The sequence below is a fragment of the Notechis scutatus genome, chromosome 2, assembly GCF_049901735.1.
Source record: "Notechis scutatus isolate UNSWTSFEM ecotype Mainland chromosome 2, rNotScu1.2, whole genome shotgun sequence".
Classification (NCBI taxonomy): Eukaryota; Metazoa; Chordata; class Lepidosauria; order Squamata; family Elapidae; genus Notechis; species Notechis scutatus.
The window spans coordinates 7872708-7899815 of NC_142010.1; the positions used below are offsets into that span (position 1 = coordinate 7872708).

General features: G+C 42.3%; 2 protein-coding genes and 1 pseudogene across 3 annotated transcripts in view; 2 read left to right on the forward strand and 1 right to left on the reverse strand.

Annotated features, from left to right (window-relative positions):
- Window positions 1-21558, forward strand: part of LOC113431854 (uncharacterized) — a 65841-nt gene extending 44283 nt beyond the window's left edge. The window contains 3 exon segments of the mRNA XM_087953351.1: window positions 8950-10211; window positions 10213-11029; window positions 18425-21558. Of these exon segments, the coding sequence (XP_087809477.1) occupies window positions 9420-10211; window positions 10213-11029; window positions 18425-20574 (3759 nt within the window). The 5' untranslated portion in view covers window positions 8950-9419 and the 3' untranslated portion in view covers window positions 20575-21558.
- LOC113426492 (uncharacterized) overlaps window positions 1-27108 on the reverse strand; it is an 807865-nt gene that overhangs the window by 451825 nt on the left and 328932 nt on the right. The window lies entirely within an intron of this gene.
- Window positions 1-27108, forward strand: part of LOC113428302 (uncharacterized) — a 110264-nt pseudogene that overhangs the window by 44323 nt on the left and 38833 nt on the right. The window lies entirely within an intron of this gene.

Below are 27108 nucleotides of genomic sequence, written 5' to 3' on the forward strand. Positions count from 1 at the left end.
ACGGATAAAGAAATCCTTTCTTGATGTAACCTGAATATATTTAATCTTATATTGAATTTATATAACCTACACATGATACAATGGAGAAAACCCAGATGGCCAGAACCTATCACCTGTGAGAGGCACAGCCAGGAGATGAGAAGACCATAAAAATTCCACAGTGAGATATGCCCTGGGAAACTGTGAAAAAGATCGTTCCTTACAAAAGGGGTGGGGGGAATTAACATACTGGTTTTTGTTTAAATACACATCGAGATAAGGGGAGGGGTTCTAAACTCCCTTATCCCTGTGTGCCTGAGAGATTTAGACGCTGCTTTGAACTCCTACATGAATTGTCTCATCTCAATAAAGGATTCCTTTTGATACGTTTGGTTTTCAGAAGTTCATTCTTGTTAATTGAATGGGAAAAAGTTCTGTAGCCTGACACTCCCCCGGGTCCTCTGCTTTGCTGCTACCAAGCTCCGAAGACAGCACCCCACTCCCAGATGGTCCTGGCCCCATCCCTGGACCAGATGCAGGTCCCTCGTCCAAGTCCTCTCCAGACTCCCTGACTGGTCCCATTTCTTCCTCACTGCCCAATTCCACTGCCGTTGGCACCGGCTGGTGGCGAACCACAACAATAGAAACAGGCAAGTACCCTATTGAGTACAGCATGATTTTGGACTATTTTTGATAATCCCATTTGGGAAACTACAAGGTCAGCATGGCAACTATGTGCTCTGTGAAATATGGTCAGGGAATGTGTTAAGCCTGGATTCCCTAACGGGTGTTAAGGAAAACAAACTAAACAGAATGTGCAGCGAAGTCAGATAGGAAGACAGGTAAATGTGTGAGATAAGTTTTCTAGTTAACATGCAGTAAAAATACAGATACGCTTGTGCTATCAAAAATATAGTTTATTCCATTTAAGAATTATAGCATAGTCAAATAAACGGTCCATTAGTCATATATCAATTTCAGTCAAGTCTTGTCGGGGATACTCTATTTGCAAAGTCCGTGCTGAATAGCCAATGTCAGTTCACTTACAATAAATCAGTCCAATCTTTATCTTCTCTCCGTTGAGAAGTATCAACACTCCTTATTCTCTCCCCGTTTCAGCAAGAACGCAGTCATCAATCCATCCAGTAATTAGGGATCAGTAAGCCAGAGAGAGAGAGCTGCAATTGCCTCGCTTCTTATATAGTGCTTTTACAACCACACCCTTAATTACATTCTTGCAGTTAAAGTTACACACACTTTAACTAACAAACCATGATACCATATTTATTATTTTTTACCCAAACCAGTTAGGGTAAACAATGTTATCCCTAACAGAATGTAAACATCTTGACCTGTCTGATTCTTCCCCCTGTGCCCACGTTGGCTCAATTCACCCTTGTGTCAATATTTTCTCACAACCAGAGTTTAAGCAGTTCACAACTATTTGGGTACAGAGGTGTCTCAGGATTGCTATAGCTGTGATTGCGAACCTATGGCACGCTTGCCACAGGTGGCATGCAGTGTCCTCTCTGTGGGCACGTGAGCCCTCACCCCAGTTCAGCTGCACCATACATGTGCGCATGACTCCCGCCAGCCAGCTAATTGTCAGATCTCTATCGCACATGTGCGGGGTGCAGGGCACATGCAGGGGGACGGGTGTACATGTGTGAGGGGGTGGGGTGCATGAAGGGAGCTGGGTGTGTGTAAGGGTGGGGCACATGAGGGAGCTGTGTGCACATGCACAGGGGGGTGGGCCGTGTGTTCATTTCATTTTGGGGGTTCTGGGGCATGCATGCACATTTGGTCCAAAAAAGATTAGCCATCACTGCTCTATGGTCTGTGTGGATAATCACTGGGGACTTTCCGTGACTGAATATGCCCTCCCTATGCTCAGACTGAAGAAAATGCCTTGGGAGATATGCAACATCTCTCAAGTCCACAGCACAGGGATCCTATTCAGAAGAGGCTCAGACAGACACCTCCTTAATTCACATGAGTATAAGAAGGGGGGAGAAGGTATAAAGAAGATACTTTGCATGTGGGTTTTTTTCTGGAAAAGAAAACATGATTCAATTCATAAAAAAAAGAACATAAATGACAGGTTAGGAATGCAAATTAAAATACAGATAATCCCAGGGTTTTCCTTTAGCCAACATTTGAAGTTATGTAATAAGCACCCCCTAGTGTTTACAAAAAAGTCCTGAAATTATGAATATTGCAGCACCCTTACAAAGGGTGGCTCTGCAACAAGACCCCGCCTATCCCCCCTTCCAGCCAGGTATTCACACGCACTTTGAAGAGTCACTTACCTTGCAAAGATCTCTCTGTTGTGCTTTCTTTGCTTGCTTCATTGCTTCAGGCTTTCACTGCATTCACAGAGAAGATAGGCCTAATGTACCGCAAGATCATACGAGATAAGTAGCATGAGATCTTGTGCTACTGATCTCATGTGATCTCATACTTTAGGCCTCTATTCTCTGTGAATTGAGACCTGGATATTTTCAAACAGATGGAAGGTTTCGGTCCTTCAGGCCTTTCCTCCATTTGCTCTTTCCTTGCTGAAACTTGCAGGGAGATTGCGTTCCTGTAAGCTTTGGTAGCAATATGCAAAATGCTTTTGTTGGCATCAACAGAGCTTGGGAGGAGTGGGCATGTCCCTATGAAGCCCTGTTCCTACAGGCAAAGGCTTTTTAAAAAGAGCTACTGAAGTCTAAAGGGATGCAATACTCAAGAGCTTTGGCGAGAAGAAAGGAGGCCCAAGAGGCCACGCACAGCCTTTCAGGGCTGCTTTCTTGGTGCCGGAAGCCTTGTCAAGCCCTTTGGTGACAAGAAAGGAGGAAGTAGGCAAAGAAACAGTCTGGAGAGGAGACAGATCTTCATAAGGTAAGTTACCCAGCGTGGCAGGATGGCGTGGAAGCAATTGTGTGAACCCCAAGAGAGGGGGAATGAGGTATCTGTGGGTTGGGGGAGAGGTGTAATGAGATGATACCTGTGGTCCGAAGTAGGTGACCTGTTTCCTCCCTAGGCCCTGCTTGGCCTTTACCGCCCTAAGATACCTCATGTGCACTTAAGGAGCCTCACATTCGATTAGGAAATGCATGGGTGAAAGGAGGGAGTGATCACACTCAAACTATGAGATTCACTCCCATGAATCGATTTACGAAGAAAGGAATGGGCAGGCTCCATTCCATTCATAATTCGAGGACTACCTGTATGCAAAATTAAGGTAAGAGAATACTTATCAGCTCTAGATAAATTCAAATCACTAGGTCTGGATGGACTACACCCCAGAGTTCTAAAGGAACTAGCAAATGTGATTTCAGAGGTATTGAAATATATTTTTCAAAGTCCTTGGAGCACGGGAGAACTAGAGGTAGTCCTCAACTTACAAGTTTATTTAGTGACCGAAGTTACGACAGTGACTTATGACTATTTATCACACTTATGACTGTTGTAGTATAACCATGGTCATGTGATTCAGATGCTCAACAACTGACTGAGATTTATGATGATTGCAGGGTCCCAGAGTCATGTGATCCTCTTTTGTGACCTGCTAAAAGTGTCAGCCTTGGAAGCCATTTCCTTGGAAGCTTCAAGGCTGCCACATTCAGTGCCTGGGAAATTGGGAAGGGGGATTTCATAGTGGGGTAGAAAATTAGACACAACATTCATTCTCAGTGAGTCAAGGACAATATACCCTGCACCTGGAGGGGACTGACTGGGATGAAGTCTTCAGTTAGAATGAAGAATTAATTAGACCATGTGATGGACTGATGTGTGCAGGGGGATGGATCTTTGGTTTCTCTTTTGGGAAGGGAAGACCCGGAACTCCAGATTCGGGTTTTCCCAGATGTGCCAATATGACTTCCCTAATAAATTCTTACTTGGATGAACTTTATTTCTGAGTGCTGAATGGGAATGGAGAGTTTCGTTGGAATGCTGACAAAGTCAATTGGGAAACCAGATTCACTTAACAACTGTGTTGCTAATTTAACAATTGCAATGATTCACTTAACAAATGTGGCAAGAAAAGTCATAAAATGGGGCAAACTCACTTAAGTTTCTCACTTAACAACACAAATTTTGGACTCAACTATGATTATAAGTTCAGGACAGTGGTGTGATTCAGCCAGTTGACACCAGTTCACTAGAACCAGTTGTTAATTGTTTGCTTAGTTCGATGAACCGGGCCCCTTCCTCCCAGTCTCTCCTTGTTGGGTGGCTCTTCTTACCTCCCACCTGCTTGCCCGAACTTGCTAGAGCCCCGTTTGGGCTTGTGTAGGCCTCCCCGGCCTGTTACAGGCCGAAATGGAGCCTCCGTGGGTCTGATCCACTTACTCCTCCCCACGCCATTTCCCATGGCTTTATTTAACTTACTATTCGAAGAGCTGCAGAAGAGGCTGAGCCACGTGGCAGAGAAACCAAAGTCTTTTATTCAGAAGCCGGTGAAGCTGTAAGCATGGGAGATGTAGGGAAAACAGCTTTCCCCACCTGAATAAAAAAGACTTTGGCTTCTGTCCGATTAGGGCCTGCAGGCATAGTTTGAATCCAGTCTTGTCAGGCTTAGCTTGGGCCTAGTCTGCTTACTGCTTACTGGCTAGTTCAAATGAGCAGCTTCAGGGATTGGGGTGTGGCAGCCAATCAACCAGGAACTTGCAGTTCAACCCAATGAGACAACGGAAGCAAGCTCCTTATTGATTGGCTGCTGTTGCTACCTCAATCCCTGAAGCTGGCCCCAAGTGAAAGTATTTTACTCAGAAGCTGGTGAAAATGTTTTCCTTAGATTTCACATTCTTGCAGCTTTGCCATCATCTGAATAAAACACTTTGGCTTCTCCGCCAGTGGGCGAGCTTCTTCTGAACCTCTGCAGACCTTCAAAAAGTAAGTAATCCATGGGAAATGGGGTGGGGAAGAGTAAGTGGAATCTGAGATACGAGCAAAGCAGGCCCAGTCTGTGCAGAACCAGCGGGGCAGGAGGGGGGGAGGGGGAAGCAATTGTGGGGAGCCCAGGGGAACATGAGATAGCTCAGTGGATTGCGGGAGGCCTTGGATGGCCCTCTCCAGCACTAGGCAGCACATGCTGTTCCCCCACCTGAGATATCTCATGTGCATTTAATGACCTGTGCATTCGATTAATAAATGTATTGGGAAAAGCAGGGAGTGATCACGTTCATTTAACATGATTCAATCAAATGAATCCCCAAGTTACAAATATAATTGGCAGGCTCTATTACATTTGTAACTCAAGGATTACCTGTATAATGAGAGTAAGGGAGGGTCTCAGGGAAGTCCTGCCTTAGCACCAGAGGTGGTATTCAGCAGGTTCTGACCAGTTCTGGAGAACCAGTAGCGGAAATTTTGAGTAGTTCGGAGAACCGGCAAATATCACCTCTGACTGGAGATTTTACAGTATCCTTCCCCTGCCGTGCCCCACCAAACCATGCCCACAGAACCAGTAGTAAAAATTTTTGAATCCCACCATTTCTTAGCGCCACATGAGTCCTTTGTCTTGCGCACCCTGGCCACACCCACCCAGTCACATGACCACTCAGCCACACCTACCAACCGGTCATTAGGGAACGGGTTTTTAAACTATTTGAACCCCATCATGGTTCAGGAGTATCTGTAACTGAGGACTGGAAAAGAGCTGATGTAGTTCCCATGTTCAAAACAGATAAAAAAACAAATCCAGGGAATCACAGACACATCAGCCTGACATTAATACCTGGTAACATCTTGGAAAACATATCCAGGCAACAAATCTGTGAACACCTAGAAGCAAAGAAAGTAACAACCAGTAACCAACATGGGTTGATCAAAAAGACATCATGCCAAACAAACTTTATTTCATTCTTTGACAAAGAGATTAACTTGGTGGACCAGAAAAATGCTGTGGACATAGTATACTTATATTTCAATAAAGCATTTGATAAAGTAGATCACAAGCTACTTATTGGCAAGCTAGAAAAATGTGAGATAAATAGCAGCAGCACAAGATGGATTCCTAACTGGCTGACAAATCATACTCAAAAGTGTAGTCCTCAATGAAACTACACCCACATGGAGGGAAGTAAGCAGTGGGGTATCCCCAGATTTAATTTTAGACCCAGCACTGACCAAAATCTTCATAAACTATCCAGACAAGGGAATAGAAAGGGAACTCATCAATTTTGGAGATGACACTAAACTGGCAGGAATTGGCAACCCAGAAGACATGGTCAAGATTCAAAAAGACTTGACAGACATGAACAGTGGGCCCTATCAAACAAAAAGATATTCTGTTCTGTACAGTAATTAACATACTCGTAAACCCCGCGCCGTGATTGGCTAAAGCGCGCGGCGACCGGATTGGCCAAGCGAGCCGCACTGATTGGCCCGTTAAGAACCTCCCGCGATTGGACAAGCCAAGAGCGGGAGATTCGAAGCGATGCCATTGGTCGCAGCCGCCGCGGCTTGGGAATAAATAGCCGCAGTTTTCCCTTCCACTTTAAGTTGTAGCTGGAGCACAATAAAGAGCTGAACTTGTCACTGACTCCGAGCTTCCTTCCTGCGCCGGACACGACATATTCAACAAAGATAAACGTAAGGTTTTACACTTACACAAGGAAAAGCACTAAAAACGGACTTAAGTAGCGTCACGCTATTTCAAAGGCTCGGTTGCAAAGGTCGATTGCTAGGAGGTGAAAACGATCGGCTACCATGTGAAAACATCTTCCCAAAGGCCTTGGTGGAGACTGGAAAAGCATGTTTTTCTACCTCCTGTCGCTAGATGGCGGTCAGGCAACACCTGTGCCTAGAAAGACATCAGTACATTAGTGCCATCCGTGCTGCAGTTTAAAAGGAGAGGTTTTAAACCATAGAGTATTGCAATGCTAGAAATATTGGGAGGAAAGGAGAAGCGCAGAGGAACTTCCTCTTCCGGGTGGCTCATGGGAAGGAAGGTGATGTCCAGAGCGGCTTCTCTGCTCTTCCACGCATCGAAGCAGCAGCTGGCAGGTGAGTTGGGGGCAGCAGGTGGGAGGAGAGTCCGGGAGCGAGTCGGGCTGTTCGGTTCCCTCCACGGCCTGGAAGCAGAGAAGCAACTGGGCTGAAGCGTGTCAGCTGCAGGTTCCTTCCCTCCCCAGATCGGAGCCCGCTGGGGCTGCACGCTGTGAAACTGGTGGCTGCAATTCTCTGCTGGGGGGAAGATCTCAAAAGCCTCTTTCAAGCGAAGGTGGATCCTTTGGGAATGGCTCCCCTCCAGAGGTTGTGGGGGCTCCGTCACTGGAGGGTCTTCAGAGGAGATTGGACAGCCGTTTGTTCGGAATGGAATAGGGTCTGGTGCCTGAACAGGGGATGGACTAGAAGACCTCCAAGGTCCCTCCCCCCCAGTTATTCCGCACCGGACCTGATGTTTTCCGTGAAACAAGATCGGACGGATCTGTCTCTTGGTCTTTCCTGGGTTGTTTTACTTCCATTTCTAGCTTACAAGCACCATGTTTTCCTCTTGGTTATACATACACATTAAAACACATTAAAGTTCGAAATGTAACAGCTCTGTCATGTGACTACATGCTTCATGATTGTGCCGCTTAGTGACACAAATGCCAGTCCCAATTGCAGTCAGTAAGTGAGGACTACTTCAATTGGGATGTCACCAAAGGGAAGATATTTTCTGGTCTTACTTGAAGCTCATGGCTTCCATGGGCAAAACTGGTGCTTCACATGTTGCTTTAGACATCATTTCATCAGTTAAAGCCCCCACATCTGTAAAGCTAGTGTCATGCAGAAGGTTTGACTGTGTCCATATTTTTCAGACTTGAAAGACATGTATTTTTTCCATATTATACGTGTGTATTTTTATTACTCTCTGAATATCAGCAAATGTATAATCTCTCCCCAGAACTTCCAGATAAACAGTCATGTGAAAAAGAAAGTACGCTCTCCTTGACTTCTATGATTTTACATTTTAGGACGTAATAAAAATTATCTGGTACTTAGAAATTCTTAAAAGTAGGTAAATACAACCACAGATGAACAACAATACATGACATATTACATTCGATCATCATTTATTTTATAAAAAGAAAGCCAAAACGGAGAAGTAGAATTATTTTCTCCCATGGCCTTTTAAACCTTCCTATATTGATGGGCAGAAACAATTTCTTCTCGAAGATCATTGCTGATATCTTTACTCTTTGGCATTGTGTTAACACACAGCTCAATGCTGGAGACCAGAAAACTCCTCCAAGTTCAGCTTTTGTAGATGTAGTCATCCTTCCTGATGATCAATTGATCAAGGGCATTTTATTAGCAGTACTTGGCTACTACTTCGCCTCTTTATACTATGGAAGCAGTGTGAAATTTCCTAATGGTGAGAACAATTAACCAGCAGAACGGCTTTCCTTCAGAAGTTGTGGTGCTCCATCACTGGAGGCTTTGCAGAAGAGACGAGAGAGCCACTTGTGTAAAATGGTGTAGAATCTCCTGCTTGAGCAGATACTGGATTAGAAGACCTGCAAGTTCCCTTCCAATCCTGTTATTCTGGGGGGGGGGGGGGGGGGGGGGGGGGGGGGGGGGGGGGGGGGGGGGGGGGGGGGGGGGGGGGGGGGGGGGGGGGGGGTGGGGGGTTGGGTGTTGTTTTTGTGGTGGTCTCTTCTGTTCTTTTGCGGTGATATTTATGATACCCTGATAAGTAAAACCGTAGAAATCAAAGTTGGTGTTCTTTCTTTTTCACTTGACTGTATTTGAAAAGAACCTTTTGCACCGCTAGGAATTTGTGACTGACCCAGTCAACAAATGAATTTCGTCATTCAATGGATATTTGAACTTGGATCTGGGAATTTTTCCACTTCTCAAATGAATCATAATTAATGTAAGAGCTTATTGGACCATTGTGGCATGTTTGCTTTGTAACATAAACTATTTTTTTCTCATTTCTGCAACCATTTTATGCACAATTAAAGATACCCTTTTATTTGAATCTTACAGACAAAGAGGATGGCAATAAGAGCACTATGCACAACTGAGGATAACAAGCCACACTGAATAGCAAAGCAAGTCAGTCCAGAAATCAAAATATCTTCCATTTCCTTCAGAGAGCTACGCAATTCTTCACCTTCCTCAGCAGATGAGAGAGAAACGAAAGAAAATCAAAAGGAGAGTTCTAGCAGCGAAAAGTAGAGTGTGAAATTCCAGCATACATTACAGGAGATTATTTTTCCATTCAGCAAAAGAGAGGAATATCAGGAAATCAGTGGGGAAGAAAAGGTCAATTGGAAAACCACGTAGACCAGATAGTGTTGCAGGCCTAGGTCTGGGAGGAAGGAAATCCCCACTAAATCAGAGCAAAGGATTCACACAGGAGAGAAACCCTTTAAATGTCCTGATTGTGGTAAAAGTTTCAGTCAGAATTCCGACCTTGTGACCCACTAGATTAGAGGACTTACATCAAGAAGAAAATGTATGAATGTCCTGAGTGTGGGAAATGTTTCTGTGATAATTCCAACCTGATGATACACCAAAGGACTCACACAGGAGAGGAACCCTTTGAGTGTCCTGACTGTCGGAAAAGTTTCAGTCACAATTCCAGATTGGTTGAACACCAGAGGATACACACAGGAGAGAAACCCTTTGAATGTCCAGACTGTGGTAAAAGTTTCAGTCATAATTCCAGCTTGGTTCAACACCAGAGAACACACACAGGAGAGAACCCCTTTCAGTGTCCTGATTGTGGTAAAAGTTTCAGTCAGAATTCTAGCCTGGTGAAACACCAGAGGACTCATGCAGGAGAGAAACGTTTTAAATGTCCTGATTGTGAAAAAAGTTTCAGTCAGAATTCCAGCCTGGTAAAACACCAGAGGACTCATGCAGGAGAGAAACCCTTTCAGTGTCCTGACTGTGGGAAAGGTTTCAGTCAGAATTCCAGCTTGGTTGAACACCAGAGGATTCATACAGGAGACAAACCCTTTCAGTGTCCTGACTGTGGAAAAAGGTTCAGTCACAATTCTAGCTTGGTTCAACACCAGAGGATTCATACAGGAGAGAAACCATTTAAATGTCCTGACTGTGGGAAAAGTTTCAGTCACAATTCCAGCTTGGTTCAACACCAGAGAATCCACACAGGAGAGAAACCCTTTAAATGTCCTGACTGTGAGAAAAGTTTCATTCGGAAATCCAGCCTAGTAATACACCAGAATACTCACACAGGAGAGAAACCCTTTGAATGTCCTGATTGTGGGAAAGGTTTCCCAGAGCAGACCTTCTATAAAATGTCAAAATTCCCACCTTATGAGACACCAGAGTATTCACACAGGAGAGAAACCCTTTGAATGTCCTGACTGTGAGAAAAGTTTCATTCGGAAATCCAACTTGGTTCAACACCAGAGGACTCACACAGGAGAGACACCCTTTAAATGTCCTCATTGTGGGAAAGGTTTCAGTCACAATACCAGCTTGGTTCAACACCAGAGAATTCACACAGGAGAGAAACCCTTTGAATGTACTGACTGTGGGAAAAGTTTCAGTCACAATTCAAGATTGGTTGAACACCAAAGGATTCACACAGGAGAGAAACCTTTTGAGTGTCCTGACTGTGGGAAAAGTTTCAGTCATAATTCCAGCTTGGTTCAACACCAGAGGACTCACACAGGAGAGAAACCCTTTCAGTGTCCTGACTGTGGGAAAAGTTTCAGTCAGAATTCCAGCCTGGTGAAACACCGGAGGATTCACACAGGAGAGAAACCCTTTGAGTGTCCTAACTGTGGGAAAAGTTTCAGTCACAATTACAGCTTGGTTCAACACCAGAGGACTCACACAGGAGAGAAACCCTTTGAGTGTCCTGACTGTGGGAAAAGTTTCAGTCAGAATTCCAGCCTGGTGAAACACCAGAGAATTCACACAGGAGAGAAACCCTTTGAATGTCCTGACTGTGGGAAAGATCTCAGTATTAGGTTGAGCCTTATAAATCATGTCCTTATACACATAGGGGAGAAACCATTCAAGTGCCCCGAGTGTGGACGGTGCTTTAGGCAACATTCCAACCTTATTGCACACAGGAAAATCCACATGAGTGAGAAATGAGAAATGTAGAGAAGGCTTGAATTTCATTTCTAATGTCCCATTGTAAGTCCAACTGAGAAATTGACTGTTTAATTTGACTACACAGAATTTGTAATGGTATAAGATGGAGAAGAGGGAAAAAAATTGGAACATATTTTGATAATGGCTATGTGGTCTTCAGCATAAGAAGTTGCTGGATATTTATCTTTGTAGAAATTGGGCAATTGTGTAAAAATATTTTGGGGAGTGTTCTTTGCATTTTTGCGATGGTAGATGATAGAAATGCTATGTGCCATGAGTCCCAGCCATTTTTTCCCTGGGTGCCCCAAAGATTTTCAGCCCCAGAATTCTCCAGGCAGCATCGCTTGGGGATAGGAGCACTCAGACTATACTTAGAGATTGTGGCACCTCATAGAAAGCGAGAGAAGAAGAGAAGTAGATGGTTTCAAAGTTCATCTCTTTTTAACAGTTGCATAAATTCAGTGCACCAAGCATGTCTGTTCAGATTGTGTCAAGAATGAGGCATGCAAGTGCAAGAAACCATATGAATAGCAAATATATTGGGGAAGGTTGGGGCAGTGACAAAAGCAGTGTAAAATTTCAGATGGAAAATCTGTTCTGCCCTGCAAGGGACCTTCATGGTTCAAAAGCTATAAGAAGCAATTAGATTGAAACATTTCAGTTGCTATATATTCCTTCACTCCCTAGATTTCATTCCATTGGTGGTGCATCCTTTAAAGCTGGTTCTCCTTCATGGTTGGGTTGACATGTTGTGATTTTATGGACATGTTCTTTTCTTGGAAACAATATGGAACTCTTATGCCACTGCTGTCTTCTGAGATTTTTTTCTAAACTTCTATATCTAGAAAACAAACACAGGATTTCCCTGTGGTGCACCATCCATTTATTATCCTGGAAGAACTGTTCTTAACATAGATATTTTTTAATACTAGCTATTGTGCACCCTTTGGGATGTTCAGTTTTATAGACAGTCCTCGCATACTGCTTACTACTCAGCGTTCAAAACACCCATATGTCAACTTCAGGACCTTCAGAGTCGGGTTTTCACCAGTTGTGCCAATATGACATGCCTAATAAATTTGGACTTTTGAGAAACTCCTTGGCCTTGGAGTTTTGATTGCATTGGGTCTGTTACTTTCCTTTCCAGACTAAGACATTTTATGAAAAGGATTGCAGGAGCTGCGCCTTTTGATACAATGGGTTAGAAAAGACTCTACCAGACGACTCCTGACACACTGTATAAGGTTAAATATTGACGAAAAGGCAGCATCTCTAGCCAGGAATTGGATGGGGGAAGGATGGTGGGCCTTCTAGTGCAATGACATCTGAAGGTCTGCCTTGCTCCTCTTCAACATCAATGCAATCCTAATATGCACCTATTGCAGCTATGGATTAGCGCATGCATGTTTCTTTTGCTATCGCAGTGTTTAGTGTCTCTTTTTTAAAAAATCTGGGTACTTGCTTTTCATCCCTTGGCTTTTCATGTGGGTGATATGGGTGAGCCTCTTTGGCGGTACCCAGATGGAGTACTTTGGTGTTGTCCGGCAGCACCCCAGTCGCCCCCCTCCTCGCAGCGCTTTCAGAGAACAAGTTAAACGCAGAGACCTTTCCTCTTGCGCCTAGAGAGGAGGCGGGAAAAGAGGGCTGGGAGCCCAATTTCCAGCCCCTCCCATTCCTTTGCTAGGTTATGCTTTGGAGGTCCTTTCGCAGGCAGAGGCAAACAAAAGTTATAACCAGTAACCAACATGGGTTGAACAAAAACAGATCATGCCAAACAAACCTTATTTCATTCTTTGACAAAGTGACTAAATGAGTGGACCAGCGAAATGCAGTGGAGATAGTATATTTAGTTTTCAGTAAAGCATTTGATAAAATAGATCAGAACATATTTCTTGGCAAGCTAGAAAAATGTGGGATAGACAGCACAACCACAAGATGGGTTTCTAATTGGCTGAAAAATCGTACTCAATGTCTAGTCCTCAATGGAACTGCACCCACATGGTGGGAAGTAAACAGTGGGGTATCCCCAGATTGTATTTTAGACCCAGCACTGATCTAAATCTTCATGAACTATCTAGGCAAGAGGACAGAAGGGGAACTCATCGAATTTGCAGTCAAGAAGAATTGCCAACACTCCAGAAGACAAGATGAAGATCGAAAATGACTTGACAGGTTTGAACAGCGAGCCCAATCTTAAAAAATGATATTCAGCAGAGATAAAAATAAAGTTTAACACTTACACAAGAAAAAACAATTGTATAAGTACAAACTTATGTACAAACACTTGTGAGAGGCATCTTGGAGTCCTAGTGGACAATCATTTAAATGTGAGCCAGCAGCGAGTGGCAGCAGTCCAAATAACCAATATAATCCTAAACTGCATTAATAGAAGGGTAGAATCAAGATCACGTGAAGTTATAGTACCGCTTTACAAAGCCTTAGTAAGACCACACCTGGAATACTGTGTGCAATTCTAGTCACCACAATATAAAAAGATATTGAGACTCTGGAAAGCATGCAGAGAAGAGCAACAAAGATGATGGAAGCTAAAACACATGAAGAATAGTTACAGAAATTGGGTATGTTGAAAGAAAGACCAGGGGAGGCATGATAGCAGTATTCCAATATTTGAGTGGCTGCCAGAAAGAGGAGGGGGCCAAGTTAGTTGCAAGGCACCAGAAGGCAAGACAAGGAACAATGGATGGAAACTAAGGAAGGAGAGAAGCAACTTAGAATTAAGGAGAAATTTCCTAACACGAGAACAATTAACCAGTGGGACAGCTTAGCCTTCAGAGGTTGTGGGAGCTTCAACACTGGAAGTTTTTAAAAATAGACTGGATAGTCTCTTGTCTGAAATGGTATAAGGTCTCCTGCTTGAGCAGAGGGCTGGAGTAGAAGATCTCCAAGGTCCCTTCCAGATCTATTCTGATTGATTGACCGATTGATCTTGAAAGCTGCAGCCTTGAATTTCCGGCTGGAGCAGCAGGGTTAGGGTTAATGTGCATATTTTGTGGGGAGGAAGAAGAGCCACTTTGGTACAGTGGTGAAGGCAGCCGGTTAGAGACAGAGAAACGCTCAGTTCCAGTCCCACCTGAAGGGCAAATCCATCTGTTCAACTTTAGTTAGTCCTCTCAAGTTTAGGAAGCAGGAAGGTGGGGGGGGAACCACTTCCAAAAACCCTTGCCAAGGAAACTGCAAGGCCAGGCATCAAGACTGACCCAAAGGCATCAAAACGTAGCTAAGTAGCATCAAATTTCGCTATTTCACTTGGCTCAGTTTCAAGGAGTCGAAAACATCTTCCAAATGCCATGGTGGAGCCTTGATAAAGCGTGTTTTCCCACTTCCTGTCACTAGATGGCGGTCAGGCAACATCTTTGCTTAGAAAGTCATCCACACTTTAATGACGTCCGTGCTTGAGCTTAAAAGGGGAGGTTTTAAATCATAGAGTATTGCAATGCTAGAAATGTTAGGAGGAAAGGAGAATCTTCCGGATCTCTCATGGGAAGGAAGGTGATGTCCAGAGCGGGTTCTGTGCCCTTCCCAGGATGGAAACAGCAGCTGGAAGGTGAGTTGCGGGCAGCAGGTGGGAGGAGAGTCCGAGAACAAGTCGGGCTGTTCGGTTCCCTCCACGGCCTGGAAGCAGAGAAGCAACTGGGCTGAAGCGTGTCAGCTGCAGGTTCCTTCCCTCCCCAGATCGGAGCCCGCTGGGGCTGCACGCTGTGAAACTTGGTGGCTGCAATTTTCTGCTGGGGGGAAGATCTCAAAAGCCTCTTTCAAGCGACGGTGGATCCTTTGAGAATGGCTCCCCTCCAGAGGTTGTGGGGGCTCCGTCACTGGAGGGTCTTCAGAGGAGATTGGACAGCCGTTTGTTCGGAATGGAATAGGGTCTGGCGCCTGAACAGGGGACGGACTAGAAGACCTCCAAGGTCCCCCCAAGGACCTGATGTTTTCTGGGCAAGAAAACCGGACTGAGGTGCCTCTTCTGAGTCTTTTCTGGGTTATTTTACTTCCATTTCTAGTTTACAAGCACCGCGTTTTCCTCTTGGTTCCCCCATCCGGGTTCACCAGGTTCACCAGGTTCAACTCAACCCACCAGTTTTTTAAAAATTGAATGTTTTGAACTTTTTGATTATTTTTATAAAATTTCTTGGCCACCTACCTTACCATGACATTCCTGTGGGTGGCTTAGAGGCACAAAAATACATACACATTAAAACACTTTAAGAAATGTAACTTGGCTGTCATGTGACTTCATGCTTCATGATTGGGCATCAGAGTGACACAGATGCTGTTCCCATTTGCAATCAGTAAATGAGGACTACTTCAATTGAGATGTCACCAAAGGGAAAGTATTTTCTGCCTTTACATGGAGCTCATGGCTTCCATGGGCAAAACTGTACTTCAGATTTTGTTTTAGGCATCATTTCATCAGTTAAAGCCCCCACATCTGTAAAGCTAGTGTCATGCAGATTGACAGGTGTGGCTCAGTAAAACAAAAGACAGAGTCCAAGTGTGTTGATAAGCCAATGCATTTATCCATCTGAATAAAGAGGGGTCCCTCCTAAGAAGGAAAGAACCCTGAGTGTAGTGCAAAGCAGATATTTATACATTTCTTTGATTTTGCTTCATTACATAAGAAGGAGCTGGCACACAACAGATAAGGTACAGAAATATAGAAATTATAAAAATAGCTAAAAACACCTTCTGTGGTTTTGGTCACATGCCTAACCCAGAGACTAGTGGTTTCCCGTGAAAGTTTTCATGGCCTCAGAGGCCTGTTGAGTCGTGAACATCAGCCTTGCCATCTCAACAGATGAGCAATCATCAAATTCATCAGATTCCTGATTAACATTAGTGCAGAAGGTTTGACTGTAACCATTTTGACATATTTTTCAGCCTTGAAAGACATGAATTTTCTCCATATTGTAGATGTGTGTATTTTTAAATCTCTCTGAATGTATGAATACAATAAGAATAAGAACAATAGAACAGAACAGAGTTGGGACCTTGGAGGTCTTCTAGTCCTACCCCCTGACTAGGCAGGAAACCGTATACCACTTCAGACAAATGGTTATCCAACATCTTTTTAAAAACTTCCAGTGTTGGAGCATTCACAACTTCTATATATCTCCAAACATATAATCTCTCCCCAGGACTTCCAGATATACAGTCATGTGAAAAAGAAAGTACACTCTCCTTAACTTCTATGATTTTATATTTCTGTGTGTAGTAAAAATCAGGATGTAGTTGGTCGTTAGAAGCTCTTAAAAGTAGGTAACTACCACCACGGATGAACAACAATACATGACATATTACATTCGATCATCATTTATTTTATAAAAAGAAAGACAAGACGGAGAAGTCGCGTGTGAAAAATGTAAGATTCAATAATTTGTAGAACCACCTTTAGTAGCAACAACTAGAAGTAATTCTTTTCTGTGTGACTTTATGAGTCTCTTGCAGCATTGTGGAGGAATTTTGGCTCGCTCTTTTTTACAACATTGCTTCAGTTCATTGATGTTTCTGGGTGTTTTTTTATGCACAACTGTCTTGAGGTCCCATCAATTGGGTTGAGGTCTGGACTTTGCCTGCCATTGCAACCCCTTGATCCTTTTCTTTTTCAGCCATTCTGTTGTAGATTTCCTGATGTGTTTTGCGACCATTGTCCTCTTGTATAATCCCATGTCAGCCAAGCTTTAGCTATTGGACAGATGGCCTCACTTTTGACTCTAGAATACTTTGGTATACAGAGGAGTTCATGGTCGACTCAAAGAGTGCAAGGTGTCCAGGTCCTGTGGCTGCAAAACAAGCCCAAATCATCACCCCTCCACCACCGTGCTTGACTGTATGAGAAGCTTGTGCTGATATGCTGTGTTTGGTTTTTGTCAAACATGTCACTGTGCATTATGGGCAAATATCTCTACTTTGGTCTGGTCTGTGCAAAGGACAAGTGTTCCAGAAGTCCTGTGATTTGTTCAGGTGCAACTTTGTAAACCTCAGCTGTGCTGCTATGCCCTTTTTAGAGAGAAAAAGCTATCCCCTGGCAGCCCTTCCAAACAAACCATACTTGTTAGGACTTTTTATAATTGCACTGACATGAATCTTAACATTTAACATGCTAACTGAAACCTGTAGAGTCTTAACACTTTGTTTTTTAGCAATTTTTCTGGCCATTGCATTATCTGGCCTTTGAGCGAATTTTCTTAGATGGGGGTCTGGAATGTTTCCCATTTGTGAATAATCTTCGTCATTGTGGAATGATGGATTTTAAATTGTTTGAAAATGGCCTTTTAAACCTTGCCAAATTGATGGGCAGCAACAATTTCTTCTCGAAGATCATTGCTGATATCTTTACTCTTTGGCATTGTGTTAACACACAGCTCAATGCTGGAGACCAGAAAACTCCTCCAAGTTCAGCTTTTGTAGATATAGTCATGCTTCCTGATGATCAATTGATCAAGGGCATTTTATTAGCAGTACTTGGCTGCTACTTCGCCTCTTTATACTATGGAAGCAGTGTGAAATTTCCTAATGGTGAGAACAGTGAACCAGCAGAAAGGCTTTCCTTCAGAAGTTGTGGTGCTCCATCACTGGAGGCTTTTCAGAAGAGACGAGAGAGCCACTTGTGTAAAATGGTGTAGAATCTCCTGCTTGAACAGAGACTGGATTAGAAGACCTGCAAGTTCCCTTCCAATCCTGTTATTCTCTTCTGTTCTGTTGCAGTGATATTTATGATACCCTGATAAATAAAACCGTAGAAAAAAGTGGGTGTTCTTTCTTTTTCATTTGACTGTAATTGAAAAGAACCTTTTGCACTGCTAGGAATTTGTGACTGACCCAGTCAACAAATGAATTTCGTCATTCAGTGGATATTTGAACTTGGATCTGGGAATTCATCCATTTCTCAAAGGAATCATGATTAATGTAAGAGCTTATTGGAGCATTGTGGCATTTTTGCTTTGTAACATAAACTGTATTTTTTTTCTCATTTCTGCAACCATTTTATGCACAATTAAAGACATCCTTTTATTTGAATCTTATAGACAAAGAGGAAGACAATAAGAACACTCTGGACAACTGAGGATAACAAGCAACCTTGAATAGCAAAGCAAGTCAGTCCAGAAATCAAATATTTTCCATTTCCTTCACCTTCCTCAGCAAGTGAGAGAGAAATGGGAGAAAATCAAGAAGAAATTTCTACCAGGGACGACTAGAGTGTGAAATTCAAGCAAACATTACATGAAAGGTCAAGACATTTTTTCAATCAGCAAAAGAGGGAAATGTCTTGAAGTTATTGGGGAGGAAAAGGACAACTGGAAAGCCACGTAGAGCAGACAGTGTTGCAGGCCTAGGTCTGGGAGGAAGGAAATCGCAACTAAATCAGAGCAGAGGACTCACACAGGAGAGAAACCCTTTAAATGTCCTGGTTGTGGTAAAAGTTTCAGTCAGAATTCCAACCTTGTGACGCACCAGAGGACTTACATCAGGAAGAAAATGTATGAATGTCCGGAGTGTGGGAAATGTTTCAGTCAGAATTCCAACCTGGTGAAACACCAAAGGACTCACACAGGAGAGAAACCATTTGAATGTCCTGACTGTGGGAAAAGTTTCAGTCACAATTCCAGATTGGTTGAACACCAGAGGACACACACAGGAGAGAAACCCTTTGAGTGTCCTGACTGTGGGAAAAGTTTCAGTACCAATTCCGGCTTAGTTCAACACCAGAGGACTCACACAGGAGAGAAACCCTTTCAGTGTCCTGACTGTGAGAAAAGTTTCAGTGATAATTCCAATTTGGTTAAACACCAGCGAATCCACACAGGAGAGAAACCCTTTGAATGTCCTGATTGTGGGAAAAGTTTTAATCAGAATTCCTATCTGGTTAAACACCAGCGAATCCACACAGGAGAGAAACCCTTTGAATGTCCTGATTGTGGGAAAAGTTTTAAGCAGAATTCCTATCTGGTGAAACACCAGAGGACTCACACAGGAGAGAAACCCTTTCAGTGTCCTGACTGTGGGAAAAGTTTCAGTACCAATTCCAGCTTGGTTCAACATCAGAGGACTCACACAGACGCGGAACCCTTTGAGTGTTCTGGTTTTGGTATAAGTTTCAGTCAGAATTCCAACCTGGTGAAAGCCCAGAGGACTCACACAGCAGAGAAACCCTTTGAATGTCCTGACTGTGGGAAAAGTTTCAGTCACAATTCCACCTTGGTTCAACACCAGACGACTCACACAGCAGAGAAACCCTTTCAGTGTCCTGACTGTGGGAAACAATTCAGTCGGAATTCTCACCTAGTGAGCCATCAGAGGACTCACACAGGAGAGAAACCCTTTGAATGTCCTGACTGTGGGAAAAGTTTCAGTCACAATTCCACCTTGGTTCAACACCAGAGGACTCACACAGGAGAGAAACCCTTTGAGTGTCCTGACTGTGGGAAAAGTTTCAGTACCAATTCCAGCCTTGTTAAACACCAGAGGACTCACACAGGAGAGAAACCCTTTAACTGTTCTAACTGTGGGAAAAGTTTCAGTAACAATTCCAGCTTGGTTCAACACCTGAGGACTCACACAGGAGAGAAACCCTTTCAGTGTCCTGACTGTGGGAAAAGTTTCAGTGATAATTCCAACTTGGTTCAACACCAGCGACTCCACACAGGACAGAAGCCCTTTGAATGTCCTGATTGTGGGAAAAGTTTCAGTCATAATTCCAACTTGGTGAAACACCAGCGACTCCACACAGGGGAGAAACCCTTTGAGTGTCCTGATTGTGGGAAAAGTTTCAATCAGAATTCCTGTTTGGTGAAACACCAGAGAACTCACACAGGAGAGAAACCCTTTGAATGTCCTGACTGTGGGAAAAGTTTCAGTCAAAATTCCAGCCTGGTTCAACACCAGAGGACTCACACAGGAGAGAAACCCTTTCAGTGTCCTGTCTGTGGGAAAAGTTTCAGTACCAATTCCAGCTTGATTCAACACCAGAGAATCCACACAGGAGAAAAATCCTTGAAATGTCCTGACTGTGGGAAACGTTTCAGTCATAATTCCAACTTGGTTCAACACCAGCGAATCCACACAGGAGAGAAACCCTTTAAATGTCCTGAGTGTGGGAAATGTTTCAGTCAAAATTCTACCTTGGTTCAACACCAGAGGACTCACACAGGAGAGAAACCCTTTGAGTGTCCTGACTGTGGGAAAAGTTTCAGTCGCAATTCGAGCTTGGTTCAACACCAGAGGACTCATACAGGAGAGAAACCCTTTGAATGTCCTGACTGTGGAAAAAGTTTTAGTCACAATTCCAGCTTGGTTCAACACCAGAGGACTCACACAGGAGAATAACCCTTTGAATGTCGTGACTGTGGGAAAGATCTCAGTATTGGGATGATCCTTATGAATCATGTCCTTATACATACAGGGGAGAAACCATTTAAGTGCCCTGAGTGTGGACGGTGCTTCGGGCAACATCCCACCCTTATTGCACACAGGAAAATCCACATGAGGCCTCAAGTGGGAAGTGTAGAGAAGGCTTGAATTTCATTTCTAATGTCGCATTGTAAGTCCAGCTGAGAAATTGACTCTTTAATTTGATTACAAATAATTTGTAATGGTATAAGATGGGGAAGAGGAAAGAAAAAATTGGAACATATTACTTTGATAATGGCTATCTGGCCTTCAGTGTAAGAAGTTGCTGGATATTTATCTTTGTAGCAATTGGACAATTATGTGAAAATCTTTGGGGAGTGTTCTTTGCATTTTTGCAATGGTAGATGATAGAAATGCTATGTGCCATGAGTCCCAGCCATTTTTTCCCTGGGTGCCCCAAAGATTTTCAGCCCCAGAATTTTCCAGGCAGCATCGCTTGGGGATAGGAGCACTCAGACTATAGTTAAGAGATTGTGGCACCTCATACAAAGAGAAAGTGAGAGGAGAAGAGAAGTAGAGGGTTTCAAAGTTCATCTCTTTTTAACAGTTCCAGAAATTCAGTGCACCAAGTATGCCTGTTCAGATTGTGTCAAGAATGAGGCACGCAAGTGGAAGAAACCATATGAATAGCAAATATATTGGGGGAAATTGGGGCAGTGACAAAAGCAGTGTAAAATTTCAGATGGAAATTCTGTTCTGCCCTGCAGGGGACCTTCATGGTTCAAAAGCTATAAGAAGCAATTAGATTGAAACATTTCAGTTGCTACATATTCCTTCACTCCCCAGATTTCATTCCATTGGTGGTGCATCCTTTAAAGCTGGTTCTCCTTCATAGTAGGGTTGACATGTTGTGATTTTATGGACATGTTCTTTTCTTGGAAACAATATGGAACTCTTATGCCACTGCTGTTTTCTCTGAGAGTTTTTTCTAAACTACTATATCTAGAAAACAAATACAGGATTTCCCTGTGGTGCACCATCCATTTATTATCCTGGAAGAACTGTATTTAAGCTAGGGTTTTTTTTTAATACTAACTGTTGTGTACCCTTTGGGATGTTCAGGATTTTTTTTGTTACAAATAACCTTTATTGAAAATTTAAAACATATAGATCCCAGATATATAAATAATTACAGGCCGATTTCACTTTTAAATACTGATTACAAAATATTCACACTTATTATAGCAAACAGATTAAAAAGGATCTTAAACTTGTATATACATGTAGACCAAAACGGATTTCTCCCAACTAGGCAAATAAAGAACAATTTAAGAATAGTATTAGACGTATTAGAATTTTACGAAGCCCACCCCGAGAAACAAGTAGCACTTATGTTCCTAGACGCAGAGAAGGCTTTCGACAATCTAAATTTATAATTTGAATTTGGGCACCAAATTTGAAAATATTATAACAACTATATATGATACACAACAAGCTAATATAATAGTGAATGGGGAATGCACCCGCCCAATAAAGATAGAAAAAGGAGTGAGACAGGGTTGTCCACTCTCTCCCCTGCTCTTCATATTAGCATTAGAGACATTATTAACACGAATTAGGCGGAATTCAGATATAAAGGGATTAACAGTTAAGAAAGAGGAATATAAATTGCAAGCATTTGCGGACGACATGATTTTCTTCATTGAAGAACCAAAAGACAGGGGACCAAAATTGATGAGTGAATTAGAGAAATTTGGAGCAGTAGCTGGACTTAAAATAAAAAATAAAAAAACCAAATTAATGACCAAAAACCTAACAGAAAAACAGAAAATAGAACTAGAAGAAATAATGCATATACAAGCGACAAAGAAAGTGAAATACTTAGGAATTTGGCTAACCCCACACTGTAAGACACTTAAAGAAAGCAATTATGATAAACTGATACACCAGGTAAAGAAAGATTTAGAATCGTGGGGGAAACTTCAAATCTCACTACTAGGCCGAATTGCTACTATTAAAATGAACATTCTCCCCAAATTCTTGTACCTATTCCAAATGATCCCAATTACATTACATAAAAAGTTTTTTTAAGAACTCAACAGAATAACCCTGAAATTTATTTGGCAAGGGAAAAAACCCAGAATAAATGTAAAAGCAATGCAGGATATGAAGAGCAGGGGAGGGTTAGCATTTCCAAACTGTGAGTTATACCATATGGCCACCTCGTTAGTTTGGTTGAAGGATTGGGTGAATTTAACCAATAAAATAATACTATTTCTAGAAGGCCACGATTTACAAAGGGGGTGGCACGCTTTTCTATGGGACGTAGGGAAAACCAGTCAAAAATATTTCCATAGACATTTAATTAGAGACGCACTATTAACAATTTGGAGGAAAATAAGGAAAAAACATTATACCAAAGTACCAGTATGGATTTCAACAATGGAGGCAATGATTCACCCAAACAATCTGGAGCTTACCAAAATGATTAAATACAAAGACTTATTAGACCCACAAGGAAATTTGAAACTGAGACCGGATCTTCAGGAACAAGGACATAAAATTGATCAATGGGTTTATCTTCAGATTCAAAGCAGATACAAACAAAACAAAAAAGAATTCGGAATGAATAACAAACTGCAACAATTAGATAACATTTTATTAGGATCAAATAAAAAAACATAACAAAATTCTATAACTACTTATTAGAAACAGAACTAGAAGAAGAAATTGTAAAAGGAAATGTGGAAAGGGAACTTCATGAGGACAGTGGTGACACCCAAACAGGAAAAGCCCGAAGGGAACATCAGGCCAGCCATAAAACAAAATTGCATAGGAAAAGGAATCAAATAAAAGGTATTAAAGAAGCCCCTTAGACAAAAGCCCAAATAATTAAGAAAACTAAGGAAACAAGAAAAGAAAACCCTTACAAACACAAGAAATGCCAAATCAGCTAAACAAACAGACAAAAGACACAAAATATATTGCAAAGGAGACAGACAGGAGATTGCCACAAGAAAACATTAGGAAACTGATAATCCAATCAAACCACCCTGCAAAGTTTGCCTTCTGCACCCCCCCGGAGTTTACCCTCCAGCGGAAATGAAGACAACCCCTGACAGGATTTAAAACATTAAGAAATACAAACACAAGCACTCACACACAAAAGGAGAAAAAAGGTATAAAAATCAGGGTTTTTATTATACAAAGAGAGCTAGCTCCAGGAACGCAGACTTCTTGCTATCTCTCGCCTTCCTGAAAAATAAAAAAACCCAGCTTCCAAGCAGTTGTCTGAATCCTTGCACTGGAGTGCTCCCAGCAGGAAAACCGAACCCTCAGAAGAAAGGCATTTTCCAGCCTTTCAACAGAAATATGATTGCTTGGAGTAAGAACGTAGGGCGCAGCATCACATTAGCAGAATGGGAGAAAGTTTGGGGCAGAAACAATAAGATTGCCAAATCGGCAGCATACAAGGAAAATCTTTATAAAATGTTTTATAGATGGCATCTCCCCCCTTCGAGGTTAGCGAAGATGCACCCCAACATGAGTCCGCATTGCTGGAAGTGTAGGAAAAAAGAAGGAACCTTTTTCCATATGTGGTGGTCTTGTGCAGAAACCCAAAAGTATTGGAAGAAAATCAAAACTTGGTTGGAAGAAATCACTAAAGAGCAGATCAAATACAAACCAGAGTCCTTCCTACTAGGGATTTTTGATAAGCAAATTTCCAAAAAAGCCAAATACATAACAATACACATTTTAACAGCGGCCAGATTAGCCTTCGCTCAACACTGCAAACAACAACAAAGCCCATCAGAAGAAATGATTATTGAAAAAATTTCAAAATGTGCAGAAATGGATAAATTGACTTTGGCGCTAAAAAACAAAGACACCTCACTATATTACGATAGCTGGAATTGTTGGTATAATTGGATTGACCAAAGATAAATTATATATCATAAGGCATAAAAGAAAAGTATCAACCCATAATAACGAGGTAGCGATATAAGTTAAAAACAGGTGTGGTTATATGACACAAGTTAAGGCTATGAAAACAAAAGAAGATCTTGCAAACTGTTAAAATAAGAATATTTTTTACCTTGTAACCTCTTTCTTTCTTTCTTCCCCCTTTTTCTTTCTTTTCTCAAAATTCTTTCCCTCTCTTCCTCTCCTCTCTTCTTTCTTTTTCTTTCTTTTGCTTATTTGTGTATGTATTGTGACTCGTTTTAATTGTAAAAATTAATAAACTATATTTTTTTTAAAAAAAGAAAATTTAAAACATTAAAATACAATACAGACATTTAAAATGAAAGCGCTGTGTATATTACAATCCATTTTGACAGTGCTATGTATTCAATTGTTATTCCAGTGCATTTTTATACTCCTAGTTGTTCTTATATATATATATACCTCTATCTTTATAAACTATATTCCTTATTTATTTATTTGATTGCTTGCTTGTTTGTTTTTTTTAACAAAAACTTTATTAAACATTAAAAAGATAAATATAAAATGCAAAACATTTTGTTAAAAACAAAAAACACTGTACATTACAAATTTATTAGACGTGCTTATATATCAAACATTATTCTGATACTTATTTCATATTTCTGGTTATTACTCATACTTTAACCTCTTTATACTATTCCTTATTTATTTACTCGCTGGTTTCTATTGTTTATCCATTTGTACCAGTTTTCCCAGACTGTATAGTACTTTGATTCCTTTTCTTTTAATTTTAGAGTAAGTTTGCCCATCTTGGCGCAATCATAGACTTTTTGAATTATTAAGCTCTCTGTTGGCATAAGGTTTACTTTCCAACATTGTGAAAGTGCTAGTCTTGCTGCAGTAATTATATGCAAAATTAAATATTTTATCTCTTTTGCATATTCACCTTTTATTATCCCCAGTAGAAAGATTTCTGCTTTAAGTACAAATTGAAAAGTCCTAATTTCTTTTATCCATGTTCGTATTTTTGTTCACTATTTCTTACTTTTCAGGCAAAGCCACCATACGTGGAAGAAGGTGCCCCTTGTTTGTTTGCATTTCCAGCAAAGTGGGCTTAAGTTGTGATACACGTTGGCTAATCTTGAAGGAGTCAGATACCACTGATAACACATTTTATATTGATTCTTTTTATATACCATCGATTTCATTATTTTGTAAATTTTTTTTTCCAAATTCTTTCCCGGTCCTCCAAATTAATGTTATGTCCTACATTTCTTGCCCATACTATCATCGGGCCCTTCACCAATTTCTCTGTTATTTCAACCATCGGCGGTATCAGTTTTCTCATCCCTCTGGGTGCTCTGCTCTGCTGCTGCCCCCCGCCCCATGGTCCCAGCCATCGCTGCCCAGCACAGAAAAAGCGAGCAGAAACATAGCTTTCGCTGGGGCGAAAAAGTAGAGGGTGAGGAAGGCACAGAAAAAGAAAGCGAGCAGAAACATAGTTCTTGTTGGGGCGAAAGAGGGAGATCGAAGAAGACAGGCAAGAGAAGACGGAAGCTGCCGCCTTTGAGAAGTGCTGCTTTCTGTTGCCTGTGCCTTCTTTGATCTCCGCTCTTTCACCCCGGTGAGAGTTATGTTTCTGCTGCTCGCTTTTTTTTCCCTGTGTGTGTGTGGGGGGGGCAGCAGAGACGTCAGGGCTGCTCTCCCCCCTCAGCAAGCCAGGCCTGGAGGAATGCGAAGAATTGCGGGCGAGCGCTGGAGAAATGCGTGTTGGAAATGTGGGAAGGGAGCAGGGGAAGGGTGGAGAGAAGGAGAAGCTTGGCTGCCTTTCCTTTGGCATGGAGTGCGGGGGGGGGCAAATGCCTGGACCAAAAGAGCACCAAGGAAGATGGACTCCTAATAACCAGCCTGTTTGTGCAGGCGAGAGCTCAAACTTTTCTGGGCTCGACACCCTCCCCTAGGGACCCTTTTCTGCTTGGAAGCGGAGGGAGAAACCTGGAGCTTAGCCTGGGGGGGGGGGGGGGTGAGTATTCTTGTGTGGAGGCCGAAGGGGTGGGTGTTGCCTGGTTATTAGGTGCCTGCTTCCAGCCCGGCCCTCCTTCCCTCCCCCAACTCCAGGCAGCCACACCTGGCACCTTTGTGGGTGAGGTTTCCTCTGACTTTGGGGAGATATGAAAGGACAGGAGACCAGATGGGTGGGGGGGCTCGGCTTTTCTTCCGTTTGAGGGGGATCGGGTTCCTTCCCATCCAGATGTTCCCAGCCTCCAGGCCCCTCTTCCCAAAGGATGAGAGAGGCCCATCCTTTCCCTTCGCTCTACCTCACAGTTATGATTAAGCATTTACAATTTTGTTATAATTAAATAAGTATAATATATACATATAGATATATGTTTTCTTAAGTTTTCATGGGTATTTATATGTATGGTATTCAGCTTTGTTCAGGTATTTTTCCACGTCATTATAGTTGTGCTTTTAAAGTTGTAGCGACATTTTGGCAGAAACGGCTGTGAAAGTCTGACTCACAGACGAACATTATACAGAAGCCTGATGATGGCAGATGAGATTCTGCCAAAACGTCGCTACAACTTTAAAAGCACAACTATAATGATGTGGGAAAATACCCGAACAAAGCTGAATACCATAAATATATACCGTGTTTCTCACAAAATAAGGCCAGGCCTTATTTTTTCTTGACCCCCGAAAAAACGGCTAGGCCGTCTTTTCGGGGGTGACATAATTCCCCCCCCTTGCATCCTG